This window comes from Chlorella variabilis, assembly GCF_000147415.1.
Source record: "Chlorella variabilis unplaced genomic scaffold CHLNCscaffold_43, whole genome shotgun sequence".
Lineage (NCBI taxonomy): Eukaryota > Viridiplantae > Chlorophyta > Trebouxiophyceae > Chlorellales > Chlorellaceae > Chlorella > Chlorella variabilis.
In genome coordinates this window covers 18854-29267 of record NW_005435046.1, presented here as the reverse complement: position 1 = coordinate 29267, position 10414 = coordinate 18854, and the positions used below count along the sequence as shown (strand labels likewise).

The 10414-nt window shown below is 68.6% G+C and overlaps 2 protein-coding genes across 2 annotated transcripts in view; one reads left to right on the top strand and one right to left on the bottom strand.

Annotated features, from left to right (window-relative positions):
- Window positions 1–981, bottom strand: part of CHLNCDRAFT_142577 (hypothetical protein) — a gene marked incomplete at both ends in the record, with an annotated part of 7311 nt that extends 6330 nt beyond the window's left edge. The window contains 4 exons of the mRNA XM_005842754.1: window positions 66–163; window positions 267–378; window positions 544–681; window positions 910–981. Coding sequence (XP_005842816.1) covers window positions 66–163; window positions 267–378; window positions 544–681; window positions 910–981 — 420 coding nt within the window. The remainder of the gene's footprint in view (window positions 1–65; window positions 164–266; window positions 379–543; window positions 682–909) is intronic.
- Window positions 982–1221: 240 nt separating this feature from the next.
- CHLNCDRAFT_142576 (hypothetical protein) lies at window positions 1222–10244 on the top strand (the record flags this gene model as incomplete). Its single annotated transcript, XM_005842768.1, has 28 exons — window positions 1222–1350; window positions 1442–1555; window positions 1673–1759; window positions 1842–1940; window positions 2132–2217; window positions 2360–2642; window positions 2787–2993; window positions 3196–3742; window positions 3909–4187; window positions 4380–4475; window positions 4615–4758; window positions 4913–4965; window positions 5171–5305; window positions 5413–5517; window positions 5682–5833; window positions 6037–6190; window positions 6342–6436; window positions 6582–6712; window positions 6871–7058; window positions 7205–7326; window positions 7515–7653; window positions 7871–7963; window positions 8153–8290; window positions 8480–8624; window positions 8779–8860; window positions 8966–9087; window positions 9255–9491; window positions 9607–10244. The coding sequence occupies 28 exons, from the start codon at window positions 1222–1224 to the stop codon at window positions 10242–10244; spliced, it is 4800 nt and encodes a 1599-aa protein (XP_005842830.1).
- Window positions 10245–10414: the final 170 nt, after the last annotated feature.

The window sequence follows — 10414 nt, the reverse complement described above, 5'->3', positions numbered from 1 at the left end:
CGAAGGCAGGAGAGCGCGGGTGAGGGAAGGGAGCCGCAGGGGGGTGGATGGAGGCGGGCAGGCACGCAGCGGGGCGCGCTCAGGAAGCGAGCGCCTGCCCAGCGCCGAGCTGCTGCACAGCCGCTTGCCTCCATGTCGTCCTCATCCTCATCATCGTCCACCTCTGCAGCACGGCATGGGGGCAGGCTGGGCGAGGGTGACGCGACACGCCAAGGCCGGCGGCAGCCCTGGCAGTCTCGCACGCAGCGGTGCGACGGGCTGCCCACCGCGTGCCTGCCGGCTGCTGCACCCCCTGCTGAGCAGCGGCAGCTTGCCTGCGATATCGTCGATGAAGGCGGAGGCGCGCAAGCGCTTGCGGCCAGCCCTGCCGTCCTCTTCCTGCATGCCGTTGCCAACAGGGAGTGCGCTCAGCCAGCGCCAGGCCCTCTGCCCCTGCTGAAGGCACGTGCACCCTGCTGCTGCCAAGCGCTGCTTCTCCTCTGTTCAACAGGCGGCAGGTGGCTCGAGAGGAAAGCGGAGCAAATCAGCCGCCGCTAGCCGCACCTCCTCGGCAGCATCGTCGATGAAACCGCTCCGCTTCTTCTTCTTCCCCTTGGCAGGTTTCTTCACCTCCTCCTTCTGAGCCGCCTTCTTGCGGTGTCGGCCTACATCCTCCTCATCCTCATCGTCGGAGGCAGCTTCCTGCAGGGCGGGTGGCAAGTGGGCGGGCTGGGTGATGCTGCCGCCACGGCCACCGCCGTTCACACTTACTCCCGAAGGTAGCTCCGTGCGCTGCGCCGCTCTCCGCAAGCATTGGATTGAGTGCAGGGTGCCCGCAGCTCGCAGCAAGGGCAGAGCGGGCGGGGGCTGTGCCACAAAGGTGATCGCTGAGCGTGGGGTTGAGACCCCAGCGTGCTTCCGAAGCCGCACCTCAGACTCCTGATACTCCTCCTCCTCCTCCTCGCTGCCCCCCGCCACGAAATCGTCGTCGTCGCCGGCCATTCTGCCAAAAAGCCGCGCCTGGGCTGCGCCAGCCGCTGCAGCTGCACACAAATCGCTGCCGATGGATGTTGGGGCCGCCCTGCCGGCGAATTGGGCGGCCCGGCCAAAGAAAGCCACAGCACATGAAATGCAGCACAGGTGGCCGCAGCCTCCTGCCCTGGCCTCCCCCTTCTGCCAGCATTCGCCAGCAGCGGTTATGAGCGACCCCAGTTAAGAGCTGCGTGCGGCTGTCTTCGAAATATGGGCACCGGCAAAAGGAGCTCGTATGAGTTCAATGAGGAGGAGGACGCCCACGAGGAGATTGACAAGGCCGGCAAGGCGCTGCTGTCGCCGCCAAAGGGCAAGGACGCCCTGCTGCGGCTGCTCAAGGTGGGCAGGCGGCCGTGTGGGTGCCTTGGCGCCGCTCAGGGGCCCAACACTTGTGATCACCCCCCGCGGTGGGCTGCCATGCGGCCTGCAGGGCGCGGGGGACAGCCTCGCCGAGGCTGCTCAGAGCTCCGAGAGCGCCAAGCTCGCTGCCCACAACCTAGCAAAGGGCCTGGGCCGCCCCGAATTTCTGCGCCACAAGGACAAGGTGCGGGGGCGCGCTGGGCGGGTCTGGGCAAGGCTGTGGCCCGCCGGCAGCCCTTGTGCCGCTGCCGGCGCAACCGTGGGAATGCATCGCCGCGCCGCCGCCGCCACGCGTTTGCAGGAGGTGCGCCTCTACACGGCGCTCTGCCTCTGCCACATCCTGCGGCTGAACGCGCCAGACACGCCCTACACAGACGACCAGCTGCAGGTGGGTGTGGGTGCTGCTTTGCAGCTTGCCGGTGCACCACTGCTGTGTGGGTTGCAAGAGGTCGTCACGGCTGTTACCGCAGGGCATTTTCGAGCTGCTGACGCGCACGTATGGGGAGCTGGAGGATCCCGCCTCGCCCCACTTCCAGCTCTGCCTCTCCATCCTGGAGACCGTCAGCCAGGTGGGTGCAAGCAGCGGCGTGGTTTGAGAGCAGCGGGAGTAGCGGTGTGGGCAACAGGGAAGAATGTGCAAGCTTGTTGCTGCAGCCGTGGCAGGGGTGCGTTGTCCAGCCCCCAGCCAGCCTTGCCCCGGACGTGCCTCTCATGGAGGGCCTACCTGCCTGCCTGCCTGCCCACCTGTGCTTTGCGGCAGGTCAAGTGCTCGCTGCTCATCTTGGACCTGCCCAATGCCGAAGAGCTGGTGTGCAACCTGTTTGCCACGCTGCTGGACGCGGTCAAGTGAGCAGCTGCCCGCCGGCTGCCTGCCGTTCTGCCACACCTGTTAGTGGCGCTGCTAAACAAAGCTGCCCTTGCACAGCGCGGCTGCCAGCTTTGGCCCTGCTCACATCCCTGGCTTGCGAGCCTGCCGTCTGCGCCGCAGCGAGGAGAATGCGGGGGTGCTGGAGGGCACGGTGCTGGAGCTGCTGCGCAGCATGGTGGAGGAGGCCGACGACCTGCCCCAGCAGCAGCTGGACATCCTGCTGGGCCGCCTGCTGCCGCGCGCCGCGGCCGAGGCGCCTGCGGCGGCGGCGCTGGTGGCCGCGCTGCTGCAGCGGTGCGAGACCACGGTGCAGCCCTACCTGCAGAAGTTCCTCAAGGCGCTGCTGACCGGCGTGCGCACCGACAGCGAGCTCAAGGACGATGCTTATGAGCTGTTCTACGCGGTGGGTGGATGAAGGGGTGTGTGCGCAAGCTTGGTGGGAGGGAAAGATTGGCATGCATGGGGGGTGGATGCCAGCGGCATGCGGCATGCAGATGGGGGCATGCCTTCCGCCGGTGGCCAACAGCTGCTGCCGCTGGTGGCGCAGGTGCACGAGACGGTGCCGCAGGCGCTGCTGCCGCTGGAGCCGCAGCTGCGCGAGGAGCTGGAGGGGGAGGGGGACGGCTCCAAGCGGCGGGCGGCGGTGGAGCTGGTGGCCAAGCTGCTGACTCAGCACCCCGGCGGCGCCTCCAAGATCCTGGATGAGTATGAGCCGCTGCTCAAGGCGCTGCTGGGGCGCGCCAACGACGTGGAGGTGAGTGGCCGTGTGTGGCGGTTGTGTGTGGCGGGTGCGCGGTACTGCTGGGGCGTGCTGCCGGGCAGTGCCCGCTGTTGCAATGGGCCTAGCCTTGGTAGGCATGTGTGGCTGAAATTAGGACGCAGCAGCCCACTGCAAGGAAAAAGCCAATGTGCCCGGGTTGATGTCCCCCCCGACGTGGCTTGCTTGCGTGGCGCAGGCTGAGGTGCGGCGCAAGGCGACCGAGTGCATTGCGCCGCTGATGGAGGCGTGCGGGGGCCACGAGGAGCGACAGCTGGAGGTGCTGCGCACGGTGACGGAGAAGCTGTTTGACCAAGACGAGGGCGTGCGCAAGGCGGCGGTGGCCGCCGTGTGCGCCGTGCTGCAGCAGCACCCGCGCCTGGCCATCAGCACCGCCACCAACGGCCGCGGCCGCCTGCTGCACTGCCTGTCGCTGCGCCTGCGCGACAAGAAGGTCGCCGTGCGGCGGGAGGTGGCCAGCCAGATGGCGGCGCTGGTGCGCACCTGGGCGCTGGCGGCGGCAGAGGGTGGCTCTGGCGGCGGCGGCGGCTCTACCGCTGGCGGCGGCGCCTCGCCCGAGACCCAGACCATGCTGGCCATCCCCGTGGTCCTCTGCAACTGCGGGGTGCGGGACCCGGAGCTACGTGGCCACATCTTTGACACCGTGTTCAGGGCCGGCATCTTCCCCGCCAAGCTGGCGCCCGCTGACGTGGCGCGCTACTGGGCGCAGCTCTGGTTCCAAGCAGGTGTGTTGGCCTGGGCTGGTCTGGCCTGCGCCAGATGCCTACAAAGGTGCTGCTCCACACATGTGCAGGCTGTACCACCAGCAACACCGTGTTGGCACCATGCCCTCCCCAACCACCGTTGCTGCTGCTGAGCTGCCTTGCACCTGCCCTGCCTGCCTGCCTGCAGGCGACGAGAACCGGCAGATGCTGGCGCAGGTGCTGAATGGCAAGGTGGCCATCCAGGCGCAGGTGCAGCACTTCCTGGCGCTGCGGGCGGCCGCCAAGGAGCAGCGCGCGTCCAGCCTCATGGGCGCAGCCGGCTCGATGGGCGGCGGTGCGGCTTTGGGCTCGACTCGCGGCGGCGGCGGCGCGGGTGGCCGGCGGATGGCCAACCCGGAGGCCCAGCTGCAGAGCTGCATGGCGGAGCTGGTGGGGGCGCTGTGGGGTGCCAGCAAGCCGGAGGAAGGTGGGTCTGTCCTAGGCGCTGATGCCATGCTGTGCTGGCAGCCGGCCAGCCGCTGCTGCCTGCCTGCGTGTCTGCTTCGCTGCGTTGCTTGTTGAGACCTCTCCTGCCTCTTTCCACAGCTTGACACCCTGCTCGCCGGCATAAACGCATGCCTACTGCCTGCCCTGCCCCGTGCACCTTTCCTGCCTGCAGGCCTCCAGAAGCTGGCTGAGGCCAAGGACAACCACATCTTCCGGGGGCTGGCCACCCTGGCCGTACACGGCTGCACGTACAAGGACGCGGTGGCGGGTGCGGTGCCTGCCTGCCTGCCTGCCTGGCATGGCAGCAGCGTCTCCTGCCTTCTCCTCCCTTGTCTTGAGCGTTGCTCGCAGCTGCCCGAAGGCTGCCTGAAACCCCACCACCACCACCGCCCCGCCCTGCCCCGCAGCCGGCAAGGAAGTGCTGCAGCGAGTTGGGTCCAAGGGGCCCGCTGCCGACCTGGTGCGTGTGCTGGTGGCCCGCCTCACCCCCAACCTGCTGTCGCCAGAGGTGCTGCACGCGGCGATGGAGGAGGCGGAGCAGAGCGAAGATGGTGGGTGGGGTCGGCTGGGGGGTCCGTATTGCAATGTGTGGTCCAGGAGGGACGGGCTGCTGTGGTGGAGGGGCCAAGGGCGACATCCAGCGGTGTAGGGGCTAGATCCATGCACCCTTGCCCGCTGCGCTTGTCCTGCCTGCCTGCCTCGCAGTCCAGCGCTTCCTTGTGGCGGTGTCGGCGGCGGCGCCGCGCCTGCTGGCTCAGGTGGGCCCTTTGGTGCTTGAGTGGAACTCTGCCCTTCGGAGCCGCTGGCTGCTGCAGCAGGCCTGGGGGCAGGCGGCAGCTTCATGGAGGCAATGTCGATTTGCTGCGGCTGCCACTCGTGTTCTCAGATACATCTCAATCAAAGAAAGAAAAATGAATTAGCTGCCTGCCTGGTGACCTGTGCCGTGCTGTGCCTGCTGTGCAGAGCCTGGACCAGGTGCTGGAGATGTTTGAGTCGGACGACCCCGCGGTGGCAGAGTGTGGGGCCAAGGTGCTGGCGCACACTGGCAAGGGCATGCTGGCGCACTGCCAGAGGGCCAAGCGGGGGGTGCCGCAGTCGGTGAGGCTTCAGCAGTCAGCTGGTCTGCACCTTCCAGCCCAACCTTGACAAGCCTCGGCGTCTCCTTGGTTGCTGACGCCACACTGCTGTTTGCCATATGCCTGCAGCTGCTGGCTCGGCTCAAGGCCATGTGCACAGAGGGCGGCCCCGCAGCGGTCAAGGCGGCGGCCAAGGCGCTGGTGGTGCTGGCGGGGCAGGACAAGGCGGCTGAGGTGGCGGGGGAGCTGGCAGACTCGCTGCTGGACAGGCTCAAGGCAAGCCCCAGCCGCATTTTTAATGGCTGAAGATACCTCGGCCGGCCTGCGGGTGCCCCGTGCTCTTGCTGCATGTTCCGCATGCAGGGCTGTCACCGTGCCTCTGCCCCGGCTCTCCACAGGCGCCCGCCACGCTCGCCTCCCACGGCTCCCTGCTGGCCGCGCTCAAGGGCCTGTCGGTGGTGGGCCGCCTGCTGCCAGAGGTGTTTGAGCCGAGGGCGGGCGAGGTGCTGGACTTTGTGGTGGGAGACCTGCTGGAGGCAGACATGAGCGGGTGGGTGGGCAGGGCCCAGGGGGTGGGCATGTGTGTGGGGGAGTGGGTGGTTGGGGGTGGTTGGGCATGGTCGATGGACCATTAGGAGATGGGAGCGGGAAGGGGCGCCCTGGTGGTTCGGTTCAGCAGCAAGGAGCGTGGCACTCGCATGCAGCTGGACGCGATGCCGCCGTGCTGAACCCCCTGTGTGGCCTGGGGTGCAGGGGCAAGCCGCTCCCCGGCGTGGAGGCGCGGCCCGCAGTGGCGGCTGGGCGCCTGTGGCGCCGCCCCTCCGCCGTGACCGCCTCCAAGACCGCCGCGCTGCGCACGCTGTGCCAGGCCCTGGTGCCGGACAGCTCCAAGGCAGACATCACTCAGGTGGGGCCGAATCTTTGCCGCTGGCGTTTGCCCTCGTGAGATCAGGGCGTGTTGTGCTTCTGCCCTGCCCTTTCCCTCGGCCCGTCTTCTTTGCCTGCCCGCGCGACCTCCCGAAACAGAGCGGCGGCGCCTGGTCCGTGGCGGCGCGCAGGCGATGTCGGAGCGCGCCGCTGTGGTGTGGGAGCTGCTGGAGCCGCTGCTGGACTCGGACGAGGGGGAGCCGCAGTTCAAGCCCTTCAGCCTTGTGTGAGCGTGCCCGGCAGCGGCAGCAGCAGGGGCGGTGGGCTAGCGGGCTGCTTGCGGGCACTTGGGAACTCCGTGTTGGGACCGCCTGAGCTTTGGAGCCTGGTCCTGCTGTCTCTTTGTGACGTCGCCGCTGTTCCTACTGCAGCTTCCCCAGGACCAGCGACCCCGAGCACGCAGAGCTGCAGCGCGAGACGCGGCGGGCCAAGCGGCGGCGCGTGGAGGGTGGCAGCGAGGAGGATGAGGAGCAGGAGGAGGATGAGGAGCTGGATTGCATGGGTGAGTGCGGCGGCGAGGCAGGGGGCAGAGGATGCAGATGGGAGCAAGAGGCTGGCACCAACAGATGCTCGTGCTAGGCGCCCGCCCCTGCCCTTCTTTGCCCCTGTACCCCTCGCCCCTCGCCATCCCACCCTCCGCTGTTGTTGCCATGGGCGCAGACGCGGCGTGGGTGCGGTACTCTGCGGTGTGTGGCCTGCTGCGCCTCGCGCGGGCCTATGACGCAGCCATGCCGGCGCCGCTGTACGCCAACCTGGCGCTCACCTTCCAGGAGCCCCTCATGGAGCCCCGCCGCGCCATGACAGCCAAGCTGCAGCGCACCGTGACGCTGCTGGCGGGGAGGCCGCAGGTGGGCTGGGCACCAGGGGGAGGCGGGGCTGGCGGCACCTTGCCCTGCCTGCTCTTCTGCACGCATGCGCGCGCACACACACACACAAGTCACGTCCGCCTGCGCTCGCTGCGCGCCATCCCACCCCTGCCCCCGACCTGCTGCAGACCTTCTGCGCGCAGCGTGCTGCCAAGTATGCTGCGGTGCTGGCCCTGTTTGCGGTGGACCCCGAGGAGCACAACCGCGCCTACGCGATGCGCACGCTGCGCGACTTTGTGCTGCAGCGCAGGTGGGCTGTCGCTGGGGCTGGGATGTAGCTGGGGTGGTGGGGACGCAGCTCGGGCTGGCAGGCATGCCATACCTGGCTTGGGGCCCTGCCTGGATGGATGGTTAGTGGCCACACGCATCTCCTTGCCAGCCTAAGTCGCCCTGCCACGTCACCCTCAACTGCGCTGTGCTGCCTGCCCGGCCGCGCAGGCGCGCGGTGGCGCGCGCGGCCGCCATCACCGCGGCCGGCGGCGGCGGCGGCGGCGCCCTGCTGCACGACATGCCGGAGTTCATGCTGGCCTACCTGCTCTTCCTGCTGGCGCACCACCCAGACTACCCCACGCAGGAGGTGGGCGCGGGGCGGGGTGGGGCGGGCAGGCTGGGGTGAACGCTGGGTGGCGCAGGCGGCGAGGCGACGCGTTGCACTTGCTGGGCTGACGGGAGTGGCAACCATGGTGGAACACCAGCCACCGCTGCGCTGGGCTGCGCACTGGCGCATCGGTGGCCTCCTGCGCCTCACCCTCGGCCGCCGTGTCCTACTCCTCTGCTTTCTTTCCTTGCCGCAGCGCCTGGATGAGTACAGCCAGGCCAGCCAGGAGGAGCGGGAGGAGATGTACGGGGAGGGTGGGCCCTTTGCACCCTTCATGGGCATGCTGCAGGTGGGGCGGGGCACGGGGAGAGTAGGGTGCCGTGCGGGGTACGGCGGCAGGAGGCTGGGGCCGCTGGCACGTGCTCCGAGCGGCCGCACGGCACAGCGCCGCTCCCCTGCCGCCGATTGTGGCCAGCCGTGCCGCCCAGGCCGGGCCTGCCTGAGCGCCTCCCCCTGCTGCTTCGGGCTGCCTGCGCAGTTTGCCCTGGAGGCGCTGGCGGTGCCCGCGGAGCAGCCCACCAGCGCTGGAGAGGTGGCGCGCGGGCTGCCGCCCGCCCTCAAGCTGCTGCGCACGCTAAAGTTTTGTGAGGACACGTCTGTTGAGCCGCGCACGCAGGTGGGGAGGCACCGTGTTCTCCTGCTGGGCAAAGAGGCGTGATTCGCCAGGCTGGCTGCTCCGCTCCTGGAGCCCGTCGGATATCCACTGCCATGGCCAGGCCTGGCGGCACCGCTTCCCTCCGCCTGCCCGCCAGCCTGCGCCCAGCCCTGGCCCTTGCCTCCCCGCACCCGCCGCCCTGCCGTGCAGGAGGTGCACCAGCTGTGTGACCTGGGCCTGATGCTGCTGAAGCAGATCAGCATGCGGCTGACCAAGGGCAAGCCTGCCGAGCCGGGGCACTTCCCGGCGCAGGTGGTGCTCCCCAAGCTGATCTTCAGGCCCAACCTGCAGCAGCGTGAGCAAGGGCCGGGGCAGCACGCACGCGCCACTCCCTCCTGCAGCCCCGCCGGCTGCCCCTCTTGCATTCCCTCCAGCAAGTATTCAGCTGCACGCCCCCACCACCGCACCATCACAACACGCACACCCCACCCACCCCACCTGCCCTGCAGCCAAGCGCATGGACGGCAGCCACCTGCCCCCAGACCGCTACTTCTCTCCGGGCCTGTATGAGGATGACTTGTTCATGCGCAGGTGTGGGGGCGTGGTGGCGCATGGCGGCGTCGGCTAGCGGCACTGCAGCACGTGCAGCGGCCCTCAGCCCAGTCCACGCTTGCTGCTGTCCCCTCCCAACTGCAGGCTGCTCATGCCGCAGCTGCCGGGCCCCGCCAAGGGCCGCAAGCCGCGCCCCAAGCCAGGGTCGCAGCGGCGCAAGGCGGCCAAGGCGGCAGATGGGAACGAGGAGATGGCGGAGGCGGGCGGTGCGTGGAAGGGGTTGGATGAGGCGGGAGGCGTGTCTGTTGCTGTGCCGGGGCAGCGCTTGGCTGCGAATCGCGCCAACCTTGCCGTGACCTGCACTGCTTTCTTCAGTCGGTACTGGATTGTAGGCTCCGCACTGACATGCTGCCTCGTGCCGGAACCGCTGCAGAGGAGGAGTCTGTGGGCGGCACCCCGCACCACCAGTCGGACGCATCGGATGGGGAGGAGGAGCGGCAGCAGCCTGCGGGCAGCAGCGGGCGGCGCGGCAAGCAGAAAGTGGCGGCGGGAGGCGAGCGCGGCAGGCGTGGCCAGGATGACAGCGAGGGCGAGAGCGCTGGCGGCGGCGCAGCGGGAGATGAGGAGGCAGCGCCAGCGCCAAAGGCAAAAAAGAGGGCGACAGCAGCAGGTGCGATCCAGCTGATTGCTGTCAGCATAAATCTGCCCTGCTGATGCCAGCCAACGGGTATGTGTTGCTTAGTCCTCTGCTCAACGTCTGATCTGGTGTGGCTTGGCTGGTGCAGGTGTCAAGAAGCGTGGCGCCGCAGCCCAGGCGGCCGCCCCGACTCCCACCCGTCAGCAGCCAAGGAGGGGGGCAAAGGGCGAGACTGCCGGCAAGCTCAAGGATGCATCTGATGTGGAGGAGGACCCAGATGACGGGTGGGAGGAAGACAGCAGCCAGGAGCGGGAGGCTGCTCCCCGCGGCGGACGTGCAGCGCCAGCAGCAGCGCCAGCGCCGGCAGCCAAGGCCAAAGAGGAGGAGGAGGAGGGTGATGCGATGGCCCTGAGCGACTTTGAGAATGCCTCGCTGGGCAGCCCAGAGGCCACGCCCGGCAAGTCGCGGCGGAAGCAGGTGACGGCCGTGGCGGCCGCGGTGGTGGTCAAGGCAGCTGCCATCGGCCTCAGAGCAGACACGGCCGATGAGGAGGTCTCCCAGCCGCCGCAGGAGCAGCAGCAGCCTCGACAGCCGCGCCGCAAGCAGCAGCAGCAGCAGCAGCAGCCTGAGGGTGTCCAGTCTCCAGGGCAGGAGAACCGCGCCGCCACAAACGGCGCGCAAGGCGGCGGCAGCAAGGCCAGGGGCAAGGCAGCGCCGGCAGCCAAGCCCGCGGCCAAGAGCAAGGCCGGAGGGGCCAGGCCGCAGCTCAAGCGTGCGCGGGCGTGATCCAGGGGCCCCTGCACCGAGAATATGGACCTCTTTCACGACAGCTGCTCTCTTTGCGGCACAGACAACTCTCGAATGACTTGACTCTGTCCAGGACCTACACAACTTTGACCTCTGCCCTGCTGATGATGTACAGTACTTCCACATGTTCCCCTTGCTTGTGAACACCC